The 23,678-nt window shown below is 36.5% G+C and overlaps 1 protein-coding gene across 2 annotated transcripts in view; it reads right to left on the bottom strand.

Moving 5' to 3' along the window:
• LOC148941373 (uncharacterized) overlaps positions 1-23,678 on the bottom strand; it is a 116,076-nt gene that overhangs the window by 19,963 nt on the left and 72,435 nt on the right. For both annotated transcript variants that reach the window (XM_089103782.1, XM_089103783.1), the window contains exon 5: positions 14,879-14,999. In XM_089103782.1, the coding sequence (XP_088959908.1) occupies positions 14,879-14,999 (121 nt within the window). The remainder of the gene's footprint in view (positions 1-14,878; positions 15,000-23,678) is intronic.

Genomic DNA, 23,678 nt, shown 5'->3' with positions numbered 1-23,678 from the left:
CCCTGTCGCAAAAAAGGGGATGGGGCTCATTTGTAATGTGTGTCGTCGAACTACACCATTTTTTCCATCGGTGGGGACCATGGCGTGGACTTAAAGGGGAGTTTTTCCAATCAGACCCTGTCATTCAAGATCATTTTTCTGCTTACAATTTTTTGGGGTTCTGAAAAGCCTAGCTTTACCCTCATAGCTTCAAGACTTAACCGATTCTTCAAACCACCGTGGTCCATCTATATACCTGCACCCAATAGGAGGGGGGAGTGAATGATAAAACAAAACTTTCTGGAGAAATTAAAAAAAAACAGTGATCTAAAACTGTACTTTTTCCGACTTCGACCGGTGGCATCAATTGGTGGGGGGCATGTAGGCCCTAGATTTCTTTTTTCCCCCCTATTTTTCGAAAAATACCTACATTGGGGCATTTTCATTAAAAAAAATACATTTTTTCACACCATGGTGAATTTGACCCCCCCCCCCCACACACACACATACATTCACCAAGCCAAATTAAGATATTACTCAGACCTTTTCTTAGAGGATTATCTAAACTTGCTTAAAAATCGATTTGGTACTTGTCAATTATATCGACCACACTCAAAGAAGTGAACTTAGGTTAATCATAATGAAAGATACCAAAATATGATGAAAATATAATACTTTATTAACAAAATTATGGAAACAACAACAAAGAATTATAGAAAGCAGGCCGCTCAGAACGCAATTTTATATCTACAAAGTAGTCTTTCTCACCAGGCTAAGCTAATTATAAGCGAACGTAGACAGAGAAACCGGTTTTACTCAGATCAAGAATTTGACTGTGGTCGATATAATTGACAAGAACCATCGATTTTTTTTTATTATTATGACATGGTTCTAATGTATTTTCAATCTAAAACAGATTGTGAAGCAAAATGGATAGTTGATGGATAAAGCTGAGTCGAAAGATGGCAAAACTGTCGTCTCGCGCTGAAACATTAAAACTGTAGTGCAGCAGGAAAATACAATAGAAAAACTAACACAAAAAACATAAGCCTTAAGACCTTTGACTTTTCTTATTTTCTTCAACTCTACCCTATATTTCTTTAAATAGCATTTAGTCAAGACACACGTCGATTTTCGACTTCAAAGTTATTCTGCGCGGTATAATTGTCAAGACAATAAAACTGAACACGCAAGTGCTTTCCTTTATTTTGCTTGACAACTAAACAAAAGGCATTTTCTGGCACAAATTTCTTCTTCTCTTTAACAACAAACTGAATGCCAATACACTGCCAATTCACGTGGACATTCGCAAACAAAATGTAATCCTAACACTAATTTCCTCTAATTTTCTAGGTGGGGAATGTATTATGTTATACTCAAACTAGGCAGGTTACCCATTTAAGGGTGAAAATTTGGTTTTGATGTCGTGAGTTACATTTATTTCACGAGTTTTTATTTGTTCATTTACCAAGTAACTACTGGGTCAGCAAATGGGCAAACATGACGAGAAAAATATTCTCTCATTCGGGTTCCATTGTAACTGAACCACCGTGTAATTGAACCCCTGTAACTGGATCACCGTGCAACTGAACCACCGTGCAATTGAACCCCCGTGCAACTGAACCCCCGTATAACCGAACCCCTGTGCAAGTGACCCTCGTCCTACTCAACCCTCATGCAACTGAACCCTCGTGCAACTCAACCCCATTTAACTAAACCCCCGTGTAACTGAACCCCCGTGCAAGCTAACCCCCGTACAACGGAACCACCGTGCAACTGAAACGGCGGCTCTCACCGTCTACATACTGTAATTTTTTTACCACTTTGCTTATTTTGTTGTTTTCATTTTGTGGTATATTCTACGCTCGTAGTTGTTTATCGTTTGGTTTGAAAAAGGTTAATTACCGGCTTCGGTGCAGTAGTTCAGTTGCACGATGGTTCAGTTACACGGTGGTTCAGTTGCACGGGGTTTCAGTTGCACGGGGGTTTAGTTGCACGGGGGTTCAGTTAACTGGGGTTGAGTTGCAGGGAGGGTTAGTTACACAAGGGTTTAGTTAAATGGGGTTCAGTTGCATGATGGTTCAGTTACACGAGGGTTCAGTTGCACGGTGGTTCAATTGCACGGTGCTTCAGTTACAGGGGTTCAGTTGCTTGGGGTTCAGTTACACGCTAGTTCAGTCACACGCACGACTCTCATTCGGTATACGAAACCAAGCTGTAGTAGAATAAAGTGACTTACAGATAACAGGAGGGTTTTCTTTTTTCCCATTTTTAAAGTAAATGACGAACCCTAGCACATAACAGCCGAAGATTTAAAAACGCGTTTTTGAAAAAAAAAAAAGTCAAGAGAGGATGAAACACGATATTCTGACAGGATAATATAGCACACGTACCTCTTGGAGAGTTACATCTCTGGGATGATATCATATTTGAGAGACTCCATTGCATGATTCGTGAGTGTGATATATGTTACCGTGGATGTCCGAAATTGGTGGGTGCATGTCCAAAATACCCCGTTTCCTCCTTGGATTTAGTGAGCGTTGCCAGTGAACTTTTTCAGTTTAATGCAAGGTTTGATGATGACATGTTAGGTTTTTACCCCATTTCTGATATTTATAACCAAGCTTAACCAAACCTAAACTAACATAATCTAACATAATTTTAACTTTCACCATCATAGCTTGCAGAAGACTGAAAAAGACGACTCGTAAAGCCAACTGAATCCAAGCAGAGAAAAAGGAATTTTGGACATTCAGGGTAATATATATAAACCTTAAGAACGGCTTAGTACAGCTATTTTGTTCCTATAGTGTATGAAAGTTCTTTTTTTCTCTCCGTTTATTGATGTATGCACAGTCACTGAAAACTCCATAGTTAATTGGCAAATCAAGAAAAAGACTCAAATTAAGAGTGTAGGTCATCATACCAATGCTCAAATTTGACTCTCAAGCAAGCTTCTGTTAAGAGAAACTCCTTCGTCACCCCTAACGCTTACTACTATTATTTGAAAAAAAAACTACGTTTTCTAAAGAGTTAAAGAGGCTGAGTCACAAGTTCGAACCTTAAAACGTACAGGGATTAGGAGGTGCAGTTGGGGGGCTGCCGCCCCCCAAACCCCCGCTTCCGTATATGAAAGGGGCTGTGCCCTCCTCAACGCCTCGCTCTTTACGCTAAAGTTTGACTTTCTTACAACTCTTTTTTTAAACAATAAAAACTTTAGGGTAAAGAGCGAGGCGTTGAGGAGGGCACAGCCCCTTTCATATACGGAAGCGGAGTTTAGGGGGCGGCAGCCCCCCAACTGCACCTCCTAATCCCTGTACGTTTTAAGGTTCGAACTTGTGACTCAGCCTCTTTAACAGCCCCCCAACTGTACCTCCTAATCCCTGTACGTTTTAAGTTTCGACCTTGTAACTCAGCCTCTTAACTTTTTAAAAAACGTAGTTTTTTTCAAATAATTTAAAAAAGAAACTGAGTTTCTTTTTTAAACTTTAAATTTAGTATATAAAAAATTTCCTCTGACGGGTAATCAAACCCGAGTCTTCCGCCTGACAGTCAGGAGTGTCGACCACTGTACCAAAGAGACACAATTGTTCTTGTATTTTTAGTCTGTGGAATCTATTTTTGACGCAAGAAAACCCCCACAGAACTTGATATTTGGTTTTTGGAAAACAGGGAAGGAGTAATCGGATTGAGCTGAAATTTCGAGGATAAGCTCCCAGGCCCCAGAAAAACTTATTTTCTAAATTTCAGCTCGATCGGACAACCCTAAAGGGAGGCAGTGATGGGATAACTTAAACGGGGCTCTTATAGAACAATGAGGTTGTTTATAAATAGAGTTTTGAAGGATAATTGTGATATTATAAATATATCCAAATACCCTAATGTGCTAATTTACAGTTTGAATGTGTCTTCACTCGCCTAGATTTGTTGCCACCTGTGGCTTGTAGGAGTGGCTAATAAAAAAAAAAAAAATGAACATTAAGTGGCTATATCTGGTTTTAGAAAAACAGAGAAGCAGTCATTGGATTGAGCTGAAATTTCGAGGATAAGCTTCCGGGCCCTGGGAAAGCTTAACCTCTAAATTTCAGCCCAATCGGACAACGTTAACGGGGGGATGTGGTCGGAGGGTCGAAACTTTCGGCCCAGTTTACCCCATGAAAGTCGGAGGAGGATGAAATTTTGCAGTTTTCTGATTTTTAGTTTGGGCAACAAAATGCGATCACCGCCGTCTCTCTGCGACCTCTAGGACCGGAAATCGCTTAACATTGTGGTGGGTCGCCTCTCGAAAGAGGCACAAGTGTGCCTCCTTGATAGTTCCTATTTTCATACAGGTTATGTGGATGTCAATTAAGGTAAAAATTTGTCTAAAAGTATTTTCAGACACTTGTCCGTTATTGGAAACACACCCAAAAAGTGAAGTTAGGTTATTCATAATGAAATATAACAAAACATGATGATAAAATAATACTTTAGAAACAAAATTATGGAAACATAACCTAATCTAACCCTCACCCCTAATGAGGAGATATATAGCCCAAATTATACAAGTCCAATGCATTCTGTTTAAGTACAATGCATTGTATAGTACATCAGTTGTTTTTGTAGCTATGTTTTTGTATTTTTGTAGCTTGGATATCTGTCCTCCTGCCTTGTGGGCCATTTTACATTGGTTGCATGTATAGAAGCCCCAGTTCCCCTAGCCTTGAATCCTCTTTACTTGCTATGAGTACTTCAATTGATATTAAAATGAAGCTACGAGAAACATAATTATTGTTGGTGATTTCAATCTCCCAAATATTCAATGGGTCAACGGATTTGGTTTTTCTGAAAATAGTTTAATAAGACCATTCCTGGAGTGCCTATTTAATCATTCTTTGTACCAGGCAGTTAACTTCCCGACAAGATATAGAAATAGCCAGAACCCTTCGCTACTTGATCTACAACTAGCAAAAGACCAAGAGTCTATAATAAGCATCAAGCCCCTACCACCATTTGGAGCTAGTGACCACATTGTCATACGTTGCAGTTTTAGACTGTATCCCCAAAGACTAGAATTTACAAAACACGTGTACACTGATTACAGTCTAATTCGTCAGGAACTGACTCAATGTGATTGGTCTTTCATTGAGAATACAGATGTGGAAGAGTCATGGTCAACTACGAAAAGAATATTATTGAAGGCTATTGAAAATCACTCTTCTACAAAATGAAAAAGGAAACCAATAACCCTCTTGTATATTACAAAAGAAATAAAAATGGCTAAGAACAGAAAAAAGAAATACTGGAAGCTGTACACAAAGAATCAAAACCAGGCTAACTATTACACAAAATATAAGCAGGCACGTAACCAGCCTAGAAGTCTCTCCAGAAATATCACCAAGAAGTGTGAGGAATCAGTGGCAGCTGCAACAAAAACTAACCCTAAGAAATTTTGGAGGTATGTGTCATTAGGTAAGCCTGGAAGGCATTCTGTCACTCAGCTTGTACAAGATGGATCTAAAATCTGCGACCCAAGGAAGATAGCTAATGCATTAAATAAGCAGTTTATTTCAGTATTTACAGTTGCAGATAATGCCCCACTTCCAGACCCCCCGCAGTACGAAATTCAAAAAAGTATGCCGCCCATTAATATTACTAAAGTAGATGTAGAGACTCGACTAAAGAAGATTAACCCAAATAAATCAACAGGACCTGACGGAGTGCCCCTCGGCTCTTAAAGGAGACGTATGCAGTACTATCACATCCTCTCACCCTACTATTCCAAAAGTCCCTAAATACTAAATCTATTCCACAAGACTGGAAGGAAGCTTACATTACACCTGTTCATAATGGAAGCAGCAGAGATGAAGCCAGCAACTATCACCCAATTAGTCTCACCTCGGGAGTGGGAAAACTTCTTGAAGGCATAGTTAACTCAGCCATTATTGAACACCTAAATGCAAACAAGTTACTATCTCCTAGCCAACATGGCTTCCATCCCAGTTAATCAGCTGATACTAACCTCATTGATGCTTATGAGCATGTCACAGAACTTATGGATATGGGATCCCCAGTTGATATGATATTATTAAACTTAGCGAAAGCATTTGATAAAGTATGTCATAGGAGGCTAAATTCTAAACTTCACGCAATAGGCCTCCACGATGAAGTCATAAATTAGACGATGCAATTTCTTACCAACAGGAAGCAGGTGGTAAGAGTATTTGGGGATGGTGGATCAATTTTCTTCTCAGAATCAGCAGATGTAGAAAGCGGAGTACCCCAAAGCACGGTTTTGGGCCCAACTCTATTCAACATCTATATTAATGATGCATCTTCAATCATAAAGAATAAGATATGCTTGTATGCTGATGATTCCAAAATAATTAGTCCAATTTATGACCCCCAAAGTACCAAAGACATCCAAGCAGATCTTGACGCACTCTCAACGTGGGCAAAAACCTGGCGACTAGAATTTAATATCCAGAAATGCAAGGTCATACACTTTGGAGCAAACAACCCTCTCAGCCAGTATTTTATGGAATCCAATTGTGGTTTTAAACAGCCACTTACAACCAGTCACTGCGAAAAAGATCTGGGAGTCTTGGTTGATAACAAGCTCAAATTCAACTTACACACGCAGTCTACAGTAGCCAAAGCCAACCAAACTCTCGGTATAATAAAGAGAACGTTCTGCAGTAGATCTCCAGCAGTGATTACTAAGCTCCTAAAGGGCCTGATCCGACCAAAATTAGAATTTGGGATGTCCATTGCCACGCCAGTTAACAAGCTTGACCAATCGATTATGGAATCGGTGCAGCGGAGAGCAACGAAATGTATAAGGAGTTTTCAAAATTTGCCATATTCTACCAGACTTCAGAGGCTCAAAATACCATCTCTCACATACCGACGTAAGCGAGGAGATGTATTGATGACATTCAAATTGATCTGCAACCACGATATCACCCCTGACTTATTCCAGTTAGATAGTTTGTCAAGAACAAGAGGGCACCCCCTAAAGCTCTACCGGAAACGCGCTAATACCAGGCTGCGAAACAAATTTTTCTCCAACCGTGTGGTTGGATTATGGAATTCCCTTAGCCAGAATGCAGTCATGTCCCCTAATACTGAAGCCTTCAAGTCAGCTGGTGACAGAGATTGGTGCAGCAAGCCATGGCACACAGTTTGGGATGTGCCCAATGAGCTGAGCCACCATCATCATTGACCAACGTCTACAGGATTCGTCCTTATCGCTGGCTAGTGCGATTTAAGGTAATTTTTTAAGGTAATGAAACCGGTTTTCTGAGATGTAACTAGAGTGTAATTCTTGAATGTCTTTCCAATAACCGATAAGTACCGTATTTTCTTTTCGGTAACAAGACAACTAATAAATATTTGAGGTCTACATGTAATAAATATTTGAGGTGTCACATACAAAAAACAAACAGGTTTGTTTAAAAGAGAGTGATGAGCGACGTTGAAACTCATAACGGACAGGAAGTATCCTTGATGTGAGACGAATACCATCCCTTCCCCTTTTCCCACTTAAGTTTGATAGTTCTTTCTTGCAAGTATTTTAGACTGCAGCGAAGACAGCCAGCTGGTAATTGTAAGTATCTTATTAACCGATTGCCTTTCATAACGTTTGAAATTCAGCTTTTATTCTCCTTCAGCGTAAAGAGCAGGAGGGTTAAGAAGGCGGGAGGGGCATTTAATTCCCATTGTACAGGGGATAATTTATATCCGTTTTAACTTTTAATGCCGGTTTGTTTTTAAATTCTGTTGTTTTTAAGTAGCATTTTCGAACTAATCCGGAATATGAGGGAGGCTACCACACTCTTAATCCCTTCGCCAGTTGTTACGCTAAGAGCTACCCTTTTTATCACAATACTTCAATACTTTGATTTAAAAAACAACCATTTTCCGTTAAAGACGTGGAAAGTTTGAAAATTTGGACCTAAAGATGCACTTTTTGAGATTAAGGCACATCCTTCTCACATTCGAAGAAACCCTCTTTCAAAAAATATATTACTACTGGATCGATACGATCATCCCTAGGATGGTTTATTGTGATCCCGAGAATCACAGGAATTCCTTGAGATACTATAATTCTTAGAAAAAAAACTTCTCATGCACAGAAAGAACATCTGGGTTTCCTCCCTAATAGCTGATGCACAATTATATGCCACAGTACATAATTGTATGAAGCCCAAAATGAATTTACTCAGTTAAACGCGGCTTCAAAACATGGACTGCGTGTATTTTTACGACTGAATGCGCCACTGCGCGGTATTACGGCATCTGAATCTGAAAAGCTTAATATATAGTGATTCAAATTTTCTAAATCGACTGACAATTTTAGAATTCTTACTCTTTATGATTTTTCCCCTTTTAGGCTGAGATTGTTTGGTTGTGTCGTAAAATAGCACTGTATGCCGCTTTGCTATGAGATACCTCTTTAGATACCTAAAAATGGCACTAGAACTTCCAATTTTCGTTCAAATGAGCCTTCTCCCGATATTCTAGGACCGTTAGTTCGATACGATCACTTCCATAAAAACACTATAAAATAATCAAACAAATAAACAAGCATCCATGATTGCCCTCGCCAGGAAAAAAAATACTATGTTTCGTTTTTTTTTTAAGATAAGAGCGTTAAAGCTCTGCAATAGGTATTTCTGATGTAATGAATTTGATAGTGTAGTTTCAATAAAGATCAATCCTCTCTTTGGGGGGGGGGAGTGTTTTTAGGCAATTAGGGAGCAATTAGACAAACTTTACAATGCTTGCATTTGTGATTTAGAATCACAGTAATCTGTGACGGCGCTGTATATTGATCTCTGCCTGGCAATACGTGGAGTAATACCTGGGGGTTAGAGTTACAACATAAAACCAATTAACTTGATGCATAAATTATCATCAAAACTTCAGTTTTAGATTTTTGGTCACTAAGCACGAATCACTCCTTACTTGCAGTTCGATTCCACGAACTGTTTGAAGCAAAAATAGTCACAGTAACTAAGCTTTGTTTTTTACTTTTCTATGAACCATATGTCATCCGAACCCTTCAGAGAAATTCAATACAGGAACTGTAAAATATAGAATACAACACTGAAGCGCTTTATCTTTCATCTTCATTAAGCCTGTTACTACTACTCTAATGGTAGCAATAATAGCAACCAAAAGTTATTACCACCACCGTACAATGTTTTTCTTGCAAGTTTCTAGGTCAGACGTATAGTTTTAAAATGGCAGAAACCCAAATATTTCTTTCCGGTTCGTATTTTTTAAATTAGAAGAGTCTGACAGTACAACTAATCTAAGCGGTTTATGCTGAGAGAGCGAAGATTCTATAATGTGGATCATATTTTTTTATGTCTGTATTTTGTGACAATGGAGAGGAAAGATACAAAGTTTGAATTCAGATAATGTTGAAATATTCTCAGCAAAATATTTGGTAGCATATTCAGATTATAGAGCAAAACCCCAGAAATAGTTTATTCATTATTTATCCAATTTACTACCGAATGCCGAACACCACACAGTTCTTTCTTGCTGTTGCTTCTTTTTTTTAATGTTTTCCTTCGTGATGCTTCTCCTTTACTTGAATATAATTCTTTAAAAGATATTGTTAATTATAGAATCCAAAGATATGTTTCAACATTTCAAATAGTTCTCTGATTGTTTTCTTTTTTCTGCCTAACTACTAGTGTATCAACAAGACAGAAAACAGTAAAATAAAAAATCTGTTTACTTTTCAATTTGGCATAAAAAGTTCCCCAAGAAAACTTCTTAATAATTCAACTATTTTGAGATCCACCTAAACTTCACAGCATAAAAACTCAAAATCTAGAATTAGATAAAACCTAATATCTACACTGATAGAAGGATACAATCTAGACTTTTTTATACCTCTATTGACTTAAATCCAGTGCCCTTAAATATGCAAAGCGCAAAGAAATATTGACATTTTTATTAAAGATCAGTCTTAATGGTTGTTACCAAAGAGTTAAAGATATGGAACAACATTGATCTACAACAATATCAACCCAACCATTTTTAATTGGTTGAGATCAAAGAAAAATTTCAAATTCGGAAAACCAACGTGACCCAAGACAAAAGGAAAACAAAACAAAACCTACCAAATAATTACATTGTGGGATCTTTCTAATTCCATATTCTGAACATAAAAATGAGAACATCCTAAACTAAAAATTCAAATCGCGTGAGTTTGTACAATGTGAGGGATGTCTCCACAAAACTTCCTGGATCGTTCCGCTTTCCCCTTAGATTCATGCAAAATTTCAGTTTTTAGAAAAAGAAAAGCTCCGCACATTTTCCAAATAGGTATATATGCCCCTTATTTACAGAACATCTCCATTAAAACCACAGGTTGTCATACTTGATTTTCATAACGTAGTGACCAGCCCTTTATTTAAATTGGAAAAAATAGCTCTTTAAAGTCTGCAAACAGCCAATGTATGTTTTGACATCAGCAAATTCATTAAAAACTCAGAGAAAAGCCAAATACAGAATGATTAGTAACTAGCTTTTGAAAATATATAAATAAAGCCATGGGAAGGCAAAAAAGAGCAATTTTCTGACATCATCACGAAACCCACACATCCATTAACATTCAGTTTTTGTTTCCTAGAGTGCTCGTATAAAGAACACACACACAAAAAAGTAAAAATACATCAAGTAGTTTTAGTTGTATAGCTTATTTCCCACATAAACAATAATAACTCATTTAACTTTTAATACTGCTCTTTCAGTGCCATATGAGATTCAAATGTGATCATTGAGGGGAGAAAGGGGTGGTAGAAGCCTTATGTAAGAGTGGACATCAAAGCAGAATAAAACTGTACTTTATTCCACTATTTTTCAAGACAATGGAAATCACCTTATCCCTTTCCCATGTGCAATAATGTTAAGTGGCAAGTATATATCATAGGCAGCGCACTAGCGCTGCCTAAGTAAAGAACGATGTGGGCACAATGTGTTTTTTTCTTCTTCATCTTCAGTCGGGCACTTCGTATCGACGGAGTTGTCAACCTTCAAAAAGGGCTCGTTCGATTGGAAATTGGAGTGGCTAGTGCCCTTTTTAATAGTCGAAAGTGATTGGAGGGTAACTAGTCCCCCCCCACGCCCATCATTTTCCCAAACACATCCAATCAAAATTTTGAGACAGACATTTTGTTCAGTGTAGTTCCAGATTTCCAGATAGAAAATATGTTTTTGAGTAGGAAACTCCCCCACAACCCTCGGGGCAAGAGTTTTAAGTTATGCCCTGAGGTCATATAAGAACGATGTTGGCACAATGTACTATGTATTATTTTTTTCCTTTAGAGCAGGGCACTTCATATGGAAGGGGTCGTCGTAGAAACTTCAAAAGGGGCTTATTCGATTGGAAATTGAGAGTTCTAGACCGTTTTTTAATATTCGAAAGTGATTGGAGGGCAACAAGCCCCCCCCCCACCCCCATCATTCCCCCAAACACATCCAATCAAAATTTTGAGATAGCCATTTTGTTCAGCGTAGTAAATTTCTAGATAAAAAATATGTTTTTAAGGAGGACACTCCCCCAAAACCCTCAGGGCAAGGGTTTTAAGTTATGCCCTAGGGGCATATAAGGTTTTTATAGAAGGCGTTATCGTAGAAACTTCAAACAGGCTCATTCGATTGGAAATTCGAAGGGCTAGTACCCTTTTTAATAGTCGGAAGTGATCGGAGGGCAACTAGCCCCACGCCCAACACTACCCCAAACACATCCAATCAAAATTTTTAGATGGCCATCTTATTCAACGTAGTTGAAAGTTTTGGAAATTAGGTCTTTAAGGATGACATCCCCCTCCCCACAGCCCTCAGGGAAAGGGTTGTAAGTTATGCCCTGGGGCATACAGTTTTTATTGAAAGCGTTGTCGTAGAAACTTCAAAAGGGCTCATTCAATTGGAAATTGAAAGGGCTAGTGCCTTTTTTAATAGTTGAAAGTGATTGGATAGCGACTAACACTCCTCTCACGCCCACCATTTTCCAAAACACATCCAATCAAAATTTTTAGAAATCCATTTTTTTCAACGTAGTTGAACGTTCTGAAGATTAGGTCTTTTAGGATGATAACCCCCTCAGAGCTCTCAGTGCAAGGTTTGTAAGTTATGCCCTGGGGCATATAAGGTTTATAAAGAAAATTATTGTATAAATCATAGGCAGCACGATCGCGCTGCCTAAGTAAAGAACGGGGACACTCGAGAACAAGACAAGAAACGGGGACTAAGTAAACTCCCCCACAACCCTCAGGGCAAGGGTTTTAAGTTATGCCCTGGGGGCACATAAGAACGATGTTGGAAAAATGTATTATTTATTAATTTTTTCCTTTAGAGCAGGGCACTTCGTATTGAAGAAGTTGTCGTAGAAACTTCGAAAAGCGCTCATTCAATTGGAAATTGGAGTGGCTTGTGCCCTTTTTAATAGTCGAAAGTGATTAGAAGGCGACTAACACCCCTCTCACGCCCACCATTTCAACAAACACATCCAATCAAAATTTTGAGATAGCCATGTTGTTTAACGTAGTTGAAAGTTCTGGATATTCGGTCTTAGAGGATGACAACCACCCTAACAGACCTTAGGGTAAGGGTTGTTATTTATACCGTGGGGGTATATAAGGTCTTTATAGAAAGCTTTGTCGTTTCCAAGAGGGCTCATTCGATTGGAAATCGAAAGGCCTAATGCCCTTTTTAATAGTGGAAAGTGACTGCAAGGCTTGACATTTTTATAGTAAAGATCGAAGTGGGTATAATGTATTATTTTTTGTTGTTGTTGTTGTTTAGACCAGGGCACTTGGTATCGAAGGAGTCGTCGTGGGAATTTCGAAAAGGGCTCATTCGATTGAAAATAGAAAGGGCTGATGCCCTTTTTTCGAAAGTGATTTGAGGGAAACTAATCCCCCTTCCGCTCCCACCCTCCCACGCCAACCCTCCCATTTCTGCTCTTAAAATTTAACCAAATCAAAATAGCGCAAGTGTATCCAAGCTATCAAAGAAAGTAAACAGATTTTTTGCGAATGGTATCCAGTTTTCCATTTCCGGTCAACTGGAGGAGGTATGAAACTAAATTAAACAGTACTATTTGTGTCCAGATTTTTAAAAGGGTGTACGTTGTTAAAAATTGCTGAACATTTTTCTCCAGCATACAGATAGCAGGCCAAACTATAAAGTCTTAAAAAACGAAAAGATTTAAAGTGTTATTTTCTTTTTCCCTGAAAAGACTTTGTCAATACAAAACGAACATACATTAATTAAAAAAAAGGGTTCCACAAAATTATTTTTTCAAAGAAAGACAAAGAACTCAATTAAATAAAAAATGAGAAAAAATACAACCCAATAATCAACTAAGCGTAAAACAACACTAAGTCAGCATCAATATATAAATGAAACCCAAAACAAACAGAAATTAAAATAAATAACCGAGTCAAACTCAAAACGAGCAGAAATTAACATAAGTTGGGCTCAAAACCCCTGTGCCTTCCCAAGGCCAGAACAAAATTTGCACTTTACTGAAAAAAATATAAATGTTTTTACTTTTATAACTTTAATAAATCAAATAATATTAACATTTTGATTACTAAATATCAGTATATGTATATTAAACTGACAATGAACATTCATTTGTATTTTCATTTTCTGTTGAACATTCATTTTCTGTTACTTTCCATTAATTTTGATAATCACGACATACGCCAAAGTTGGTATGCACCCCCAAATACATAACTAGGAGACTAGTTTTTACTTACCACCATATTCGGTCAATATCACAGACTACCCCTTCTGATAGATTTACGGAAAACATGAATTTAGGAATCTACTTGCTCCCGCTCTCCCAGCAGAGGTTGAGCTGCGTCTAGACAGCCTAATGGCACAACTTGGACACTAACTTTTACTTCCTGTCAAGTTGGGCTGAGATGTGACAACTCCTTCTGGTAGATGTGCAAACTCCAAGAATGTAGGCCCATTTCCCTTTCCCTCACTTATTAGCCAGATTACAGCTTTACTGGTTTCACTTAATTTCTCGCCCAGACCTATCTGCGTACAGAATTTGAGAAAATTTGATCACAATCGAAAAATTCTATGAAAAATTAGAATCCAGGATTTCCCGGATTCTAAAAATCTGAAAAGAGAGATACAGATTTTTCTGTCTCGGGACACGAAGAAATAACTACATCCTCTACGCGCGTTCGACATTAAACAATCCCTCAAGAATCAAAACTAGAACAAGATTTACGATTTCTTAATTTACTTTTCTACACTTATTTAATAGATATCTGAAGATATACAGAATTTTCTATCTCGGGGAACGAAGAAATAATTGTATACTCTACACGAGTCTGACATTAAATGATGCCTAAGAAATACGCGGCTGGACTAAAAATCATAAAAATATAAGAATTTGTGAGTTCTTAACTACTTTTTCAGAATTATTTCCAAAAGATCTAAAGAGAGATACAAAATTTTCGATCATGCGCGTGAAGAAATAACTGTAAGATCTACTTGATTCCCTAAAAAATTAAATTAAATTAGGGATTAAATGATCCCTAAATATTCAGTTTCGAAGCTATGAAAGTTTTGTTTTGCTTCTTGTTTATACTATTTAGTACACAAGCAAGAAAAAATGGTTTCCATTTTTTTCTGAATAACTGCTGGAATCTTGTCAAATTCCTAATAGCTTTTTCCCCTGCTTCACGATCCCCACACCAAACAGAATTTTCGAATTACCATTGTCCAGTCACAGACCATGAAAAAGATAAAATAAATAAAACTACAAAAGCAATAGCGTTTCTCCGTAACATAGTTGGAAAGCGAAAAATAAACTGGATGAATCGTTCTAGAATGTTCAGTACCCGGGAAAAAATATATAACGTATTACCTCTTAAAATTGAATTTTCACTTTCCAACTCCCGAATACGACTGTTTAACTCTTCAATTTTCAGCTTGAGTTCATCTACTTCTTCTCGAACAGCGTGAATCAGCCGATCTTTAACTATGTCCTAAAAAAAAAAAAAACATTGATGATAAATAATGTAAATATAACTGGAATGTGCAAGGTCTGTGGGAATATCCCAACCAGCTGATATCACAAATAACCGTCAATCACCTTTTCTATGGAAGCAAGCACACATAAAATATTTTGCCTACGAATCAGTAGGCCTATTTCCAAATATTTAGGATCACTTTTTAAAAAGAAGGATATTAGGAATTGGTATATTAAAGCAATTTCGCAAAACCCACATTTTTGAGACAGAGAATAAGAGAGAAAGTCAAGAGACAACAAAATGCGGATCTTTTCGACAGACTGATCTCTTTTAACAATTATTTTACAGACCGAAGTAGAAACTTCAATAAATCAGTAAAATATTGATAAAAATACATAATAAACTCATTTTACTGAATAGCCAGACGCACTAGAGGGCAACTCCCCTGCGCCACCCTTATGAGCATGACGCATTTGCCTCACTCTAGAAAAAGACATACAGACGGACCACAAAGTGTTATTAATGAGGTTTTTTAGGAATGTTTTCCAAATAAAAGCAAGGAGAAAGAGAAACAAGAGAAAGAAAGGGAGAGGAGAAATGATGAAGATATGGGTTTAAATTAACTTCTTTTGGCCCTTATTAAGCCCAAGAGGTGGCGTACTATGTCACTTTGCATGTACAGGTAACTAAACTGTGACAGTGTGCAGCCAAAAGAGAAAATATATAGCCTATTTTATGTCCTTCTAGATAAGAGAATGTAAGACAAGAAATAATCCGCAAGTAGAATTTTTTTTCGAGAATAAGCCAGTTACTATAGACATAGAAATGACAAAAAAAAAAGAAAGAAAGAAAGAAAGAAACAACTTCATCTCAACAAAAATCGGGTTGTTCACTTTCAAAAATGATGTATATCATGTGGCACGAGCCACGCCCGGCGTAAGTTACCATGCGTGGCGCAAGGAGGCGTGGTAATTGTGCTTCAAGTGGCAGAATAAGTGGTGCTAAAAGGTGTACATCAGTGGCGAAGGGTGGGCAGTCCCTCGACAAAATTACAGCTAAACACAACAGCATGTCATGTATTCTCCAAATGCATGAAATAACAAGGGTATAAATAAAGATCTCAGACCAGTAAGCAACTTTCATTAATTAAGATGTTCTTTTCTGTGTCTTTTCTTGCTGTACTTGTGACTCATGTGAGATATACAGGATGCAAAACAGAAGAGTTTAAGGTTTAATGGTCTTTCCGGTTCGTATGTTTTCGTTTAGCGGTTCCATATCTAACTTATTAGCGTTATTTTCCAAGTAGTGGAAGTTTACATCGAATATGCAATGACAAAAAAGCTACAGAAAATCACAATTGAGCGTAAATGAACACCTTCAAAATCCAACCCAAGTAAAAGTTATTTAGAAGAGATATGAATCCTCCTTAAGCAGTAGATACACCTATATAATTTTATTGGGTCGGAACTTCGAGACAATCCTATAAAGTGTATGAATTATACGGAAAATATAAATTATAGGAAAAATCGTAAACATCTTAAGGTCCATTTGGGGAAGGAGTGGGATACAGACCCAAAGCCAGTCCTCTTTGCATATGCCTGCTAAGCAACGTTGACCCTCTTGCCTTATTTTGAGGTTTATTTCCTTCAATAGTTCTATACAACCAGGTTTTCGTTCAGGCAAAATATTTTCCATTCAGTTGAGGGTCTCAATAGCAATTCAGAAAATATGATAGTAACCGTGAAAGGTGAAGAATGCTGAAAAAACTTAAAAAAATGAAAGGACAGTCTGCTCCAGGCTCGTATGGGATATCGGTGGTGGTCTGGAGCTGGAGCAGAACCCTGACGCGGCATCTCGTAACACTGATTTTCGCGTCGACTCTGAATAAGACCCAAGCGATAAAGTTAATTTCCTTTTTCATTAAGACCATTCAGATTTTTGGGGAGTTTCCTCCCTTTTTCAAAAATCAGAAAATTTTTTCTCAGGCTCGTAGCTTTTGATGGGTAACATTAAAGTTAATAAAGAATTTTATGCATTTTGAATCGATATAAAAAGCCAATTCTTTGTATGTATATTATTTGTTATCGAAATTCCTTTGTCTAGAGTTTGGATAATATTAGTCCGAGTTGCTCCTTACTTGTGAACTGCTGGATACCCCGTCCTAGATACCATCAATTGAATGGTATTTTTTATCTAATCAGTTGTTACAGTACAGCAGGTTTGCCACAACGGTCAGCTCTTAAAGTGCTACAGTTGCCCAAATTTTAGTGCTACACAGCGATTTTCGGTGCTATAGTAAAAAATTGACTATAATAGTGCTAAAAGAGCAATTTCGTGCAATAGATGGCAACCCTGAGCACATGATACAGTGCTACACATAACAAAATAGTGCTATCGTGCTACAGGTGGCAACCCTGCTGTACAGTGGTGAAAGGGTTCTTCTTCAGATCTAGAGGATTCGTCAAGATGAGAAAGGAATTGGGATGCCGATTTTTCATTAATGCAGTGTTTTAGATGAATATTTCCTAATAGCTTCTAGTATAAGAGGGTTTTATTAAGGAATTATGTCAACTTTAGTTAACTAATAAAAATGAATAGACCTTAAGTATACAAAGAAAATATTGGTCATTAAAAGGAAATCTTAAGCTACGGCAGTTGAACTAATTTTATTTCCGAGATTCTGCTGCCATCTCGCATTACCATAAATAAAAGAAAGGTCAGGTGACTTTTATACTCGAAACTCCCCTTGAATGTGTTGCCTCTAATTAGGTTTGTCGCTCTAATATTTACCTAATTAATGGCGTCAATTTGGCGGTGAATAAAAATATCTTTACCACCTCTCAAGATTTTGCCCCCCTCCCCCATAGATTTTGAAAAATACTTTTTTCGGGTATTTTCATTGGAAAATGTTTTGTATGGTATTTAAAATAAAATAAAAATGATGGAACAAAACAATAACCCCTTGATTTTGAAAATTTGTGTGCCCTTCCCTAAATATTCGTGAATTGAGGCCATTGCTAAGGAGCCAAAACTTGCGTCTTTGAGGTATCTGGCATCTGACCTTCTAACTCTTATGAGTCTCGCTCTTGCTACACCTCATTGTTTGTATAATTTACAACATTTGTGTTCTTTATACATTTATTTAACACATTTTAACATAAATAAAAGAACAGAACATTTAATTTGAACTAATTCAGTGAACTAATTCAGTCAACAGAATTTCGTTCTTGAGATAGACTCCTGTCATCAACATCAGCACCTGTTTGGTGATAGTTTTGAAAATACTCTTTTTTAAAACCTTTAGTTCCATCTGGCCCTCTTGGCTGCCTAATTACAATGACTCTGGGACCAGTATACGGCTCTTCTTTTTTGTAGTTCGCACCTCTTCTACACGGTGGCACATATACAATTGAATTTGCGATTTCATCTAGGTTATCATTATTGACGATTGATTTTTCCATTGAACTGTCTTTTTTAGTGACAACATCTATTTTTAAGTGGTTTTCTGCATTTGAACTGTTGGGGCCAGCATCTTTTGTATCACTGGAAGGAGGTTCTTTTTCTGGGCAAGGCTTTGCACCCCGCCTCCACAAACTATCTGAAGATGACTCTTGGGTAGAATTTTTTCGTGTTTTTACTGAAATATTTCTTCTGCGTTTTTTGAATTTGAGGTGCTGGCACTCTCATCCTTTCCATCACTAGAAGAAGGCTCTTTCCTTGAGCTCAGCTTTGTACCATGCTGCAACCAATTATATGAAGGTGCTTCTTGATCCTGACTCACTTTGTTCTGACCCATGGGGTTAATTTTACTCTGGCTTAAAGGTAAACCTTCTGCTTGAGCCTCATTTCTGTTGGAATTCTCGTACAAATTGTGGCCTTTGGTACACTTCAATTTCTTTACATTCAATTTTGAGTTTCCACCGTTGTCTTTCTTGGCTTCATCAAAATTATCTTTTCGTGGGGTTTCATTTTGTTCTTCCTGGCTCACTTCGTTCTTGAGACGTACTACGTCCGAAATCATCTTGTTCACTTTTGCTGCTTGCGAATCAAGAAGCGTTGATAATGTCCTCAGAATGGTATCAATCCTAATGCTGAAATTCAGGTCACTTCCAGCAGTCTGTTTCAGAGTATTATCAACCTTTTTAGAATTAATCACCGTTTGCTCGGATTGAAACAAGTTTTTGTTGCTATACATTCTATTTGTTGCATCTTTTCCACTTCTTTTTCAAAGTTGTTTACGGTTGAAATCAGTTTACCAACTTGAATGTAAAAGCTCGATAAGATTCCATCTAAATCACGTTTTTCAATTTGGCTTTGGTATCTTTTCAATTTTTCAGCAAGTGAGTTTGTCTGTCGTATAGAATCCATGATTTCCTTCCGTAATCTGAATCTTTTCTTCACTTCTGGGCACATATAAAACATGCATAGCCTTCCGGCAATTGTGGCAATCTCTTTGTCCAGTTTTCCTAACGGATCAGTCTGTTTCCTACCAGCCATGATGTTCTTTCTGTCCATCTGACCTGAATTGTCATTTTTCAAGTCCACTTTTTTGGCATCAGATCCCAGTTTAGAAATTCTAGTAGATTTAAAGATATTCACCCTTTTCACTACTGATCTTTTCTCCCCTGCAGGACAGCATACATTTTTTACCTTCTCAAAATTTTCAGCTTTAGTAAGAACTTTAGTTGACATGATAGATTGTTTGCTTTTCAGTAACTTGATATAGATTGACTAATAAAGAATCACTGGAAACAGTCACTTATATGCAAGAAGTGACGTCATTTATGACCTGTGGTATGCAGCTAAGCTGACGTCATGTAAAATGAATTCCCAAAGGCCCTTGCCCTTTTTTTTTTTAAATATATGTCACACCCTTTAAATATGTTGAGCTAGTACGTATCAATGCAATATCGTAAAGAAAAAACAAGGTCAAAAGAACTCAATACTTCATGTTACATCATCTCAACATAATATAAGGTCTCAGTATTTCAAGCTGCAACTATGATGTCCCAGGTGGCTCCGACAAATTTGTAGTGGTATATAGGCATTGGCACAATAATTTCATGTACTTAAAGGATTGCTCAACGAATACACAATGGCAAGTATTTACTGAAAACATTATACCTAAGATAACTTAAAAATATGCTTAAAGGTTGTGCAGATGTTTATAAGATTATAATTACCCCTATTTATAAAGGACTAATCTTTCATTTCTAAAGAAGATAGAAAAACTTTACTTCTGAAATTTAATAACAAAACAAAGAAAAACGTACAATTTTAATTGACGTGTGCATTTCAAGACTAAAAAAAAAAATAGCAAGCAGAAAGTAGAAATGATTTTTGGAGGCTTAGATGGGACTCAGAATGTAAAAATGAGTTTCCCTTATAAAAATTTCTCATGAGGTTAAATCTAAGTCAGCGTCAAGCCATCACTAGATGGATGTAGTTCCCTGTAGAGTACCCCATTTTTACGTCTCCCCTTTGCTTGCACCTTCTTGTTGGAAGCATATTCATCAGACGTAGTTTAATGGTTGTGCAAAATTGTTAAGAACATTTTCTAAACTATCATAAATAAAATATAGGATAATGCGGTGGCTACAAGTACCTGAAAACATAGTTTATAGGTACTTGTCAATTAGCTGGTACACACGCAAGATAGAAGCTAAAGGAAACTAGTCAAACGGGTATCAGTCAATAGAGAATTGGATCACAAAGCGTGGTTTGTCACTGCGTTTACATTATTTAAACTAATTTTTTTTTTGGGGGGGGGGGGGATAGGTACCGAGGCTAGGTTACGTATTTAATATATGCTATGCTTTACCTCACACCCCCCTAATATGCAAATATATAGCCGAAATTTGTTTCTAAACTATTACATTTTCATCATATTTTGTTTTATTTCATTAGCATTATCCAAACTTGACTTCTCGCGTGTGTACCAGCTAATTGACAAGTACCAGTTTATATTTTACGGCAAATAAATATTTGCCGTAATAAAGACCTCTTTTTGGAGATTTAGAAAATTACAATGTCTATATATATATATATATATATATATATATATATATATATATATATATATATATATATATATATATATATATATATAAAATTGCTTCTCTCCTTTAAGTTCGGAACTGCGGGCTGACGAAATTAATAACAAATAACAAATATCATAGATCATAAATAACAAATAGGTTAATGCGGTGGCTACCAGCACTTGGAAACATTTCCACAAAATAAGTTTTTCAAAGAAATGTAAAGAGCCCCATTGAACCAAAAATGAGCAGAAATCAGGTCAAATAATCTTCCAAGTGTAAAACTACCTTAAATCAACATCAATAAGTAAATGAAACCACAAAACGAAGAGAATTACAATAAATACCGATTCAAACTCAAAACGAGCAGAAATTAACATGAGTAGGATTGACAACCCCCGTGCCCTATGAATATTAGAACATAATTTAGACTTTACTGGAAAAAAAACATTTTAAATAATTTCATTTTTCTAACTTTAATAAATAAAAAATTATTAAGACTTTAAGGAATAAATGTCATTATATACGTATTAAACTGTCAATCCACGTTCATTTATTTTTTCTTCCAGTAAAGTGCAATTTTGTGCAAAATTTAGATTTACAAACCTTCAAACTAATTGAGTTTTATTAATTGATTAAATGCGTTTTTTTTTTCGACCATATTGGGCTGTCGTGAAATTTGGAAGTTCCAGTTTTTTTTTTCTAAAATTCAGTATATCCTCTTTTCTCGTTCCTATTAATAGTTGGAAATTGATTCTTTGATACCCAAATTGATGATGACATGTTTCGTTTGTTTTACTGAAAGAAAACAAATGTGGACAGACAGAATAATATACATATACTGATATTTATTCCTTAAAGTCTTAATAATTTTTTATTTATTAAAGTAAAAAAAAATTAAAAGCATTTGAAATGTTTGTTTTCAGTAAAGTGCAAATTATATTCTGGTCTTCAGAAGCTATGGAAGGCTTCAGCCCTACTCATGTTAATTTCTGCTCGTTTTGAGCAGAAATCATTAATTATATATATATATATATATATATATATATATATATATATATATATATATATATATATATATATATATATATATATATATATATATATATATATATATATATATATATATATATATATATATATATATATATATATATATATATATATATATATATATATATATATATATATATAGACACTGTAATTTTCTAGATCTCTAATGAGAGCTCTTTATTACGGCGCATATTTCTTGAGTTTTTTGCAAACCTAAAAGTTTGTGAAAACAATAAAAGAAACTATGTTTTCAGGTACTGGTAGTCACCGCAATATCCTATATGTTATTTATGATAATTTAATAGTGATAATTTTGATAATTATGATAACTTTGATGCACAACCACCAAATTGCGCTTGATGAATATACTTCCACGTAAAAGGTGTGGGAAAGAGGGGGGGAGGTGTAAAAATGGGACACAATACAGAAAACTATATTCATCCAGTAAGGCTTTGACGCTGACTGATATATAACCTCATGAGAATTTTTTATAAGGAAAACCCATTTTTAGATTCAGAGTTCCATCTAAGCCTCCAAAAATCATTTCTACTTTCTGCTTGCTATTTTTTAAGGCTTGAAATGAACACGTCAATTGAAATTGTACATGCTTTTTTGTTTTGTTACTAAATAAAAAAAACAAGTTTTTTCAGCTCAAAGTAAGGGGCAACATTAAAACTTAAAACGAACATAAATTATTACGTATATGAGGGTGGTTTCCCCCTCCTCAACACTTTGATCTTTACGCTAAAGCTTTTCGGCTCTTTCAAAAAAGTTAATTATTGTTTTGATTAAACGACTCTTGCCTTTCAGGAGTGTTTTTTAAAAGAATTGGGAGAAAATTTAAACCTTAGCGCAAAGAGAAAAAATCAAAGAGAGTAAGAGAGAGAGTAAGAGACGCAAAGAGAGTAAGCCAGAATAAAATTGAGCCCAGGAGTCGGAACAAAGTGAGCCAGGATCAAGAAGCACCTTCATATAATTGGTTGCAGCATGGTACAAAGCTGAGCTCAAGGAAAGAGCCTTCTTCTAGTGATGGAAAGGATGAGAGTGCCAGCACCTCAAATTCAAAAAACGAAGAAGAAATGTTTCAGCAAAAACACGAAAAAATTCTACCCAAGACTCGTCTTCAGATAGTTGGCGGAGGCGGGATACAAAGCCTTGCTCAGAAAAAGACCCTCCTCCCAGTGATGAAAAAAGTGCAGGGCCCAACAGTTCAAATGCAGAAAACCGCGTAAAAATAGATGCTGTCACAAAAAAAAAAAAAAAACAGTTTAATGGTCAATGCTGTCATGATGCTGTAAAAAAAAAGAGACAGTTTACTGGGCTACCATAACTTTTTAGAGTGACGTGTAATGGCTCAATTGAAAGCTATTGCTCATATCACCGTGATGTTTATCAATTCTACCATCCATAAGCGTGATATAGCAATAAAAACAGGGGCGTAATTTCGCCAAAACCCTGGGGGGCAGGGGGCAAAGGTGGACCAAACTTTCCCAGATCAAGTGAAAATGTCAGTGAAAAAAAAAAGCCCTAATGTACCATAAATGCACAGAATTACTTGAGAAAACTGGCCCGTTTCTCTGGATTATAGAGGCTTATCTTGGTT

Source organism: Artemia sp. Qi Xiang Cuo, chromosome 18 (genome assembly GCF_049724085.1).
Source record: "Artemia sp. Qi Xiang Cuo chromosome 18, ASM4972408v1, whole genome shotgun sequence".
Lineage (NCBI taxonomy): Eukaryota > Metazoa > Arthropoda > Branchiopoda > Anostraca > Artemiidae > Artemia > Artemia sp. Qi Xiang Cuo.
Note: the sequence above shows the minus strand (reverse complement) of the source record. Positions and strands in the feature narration are given on the sequence as shown.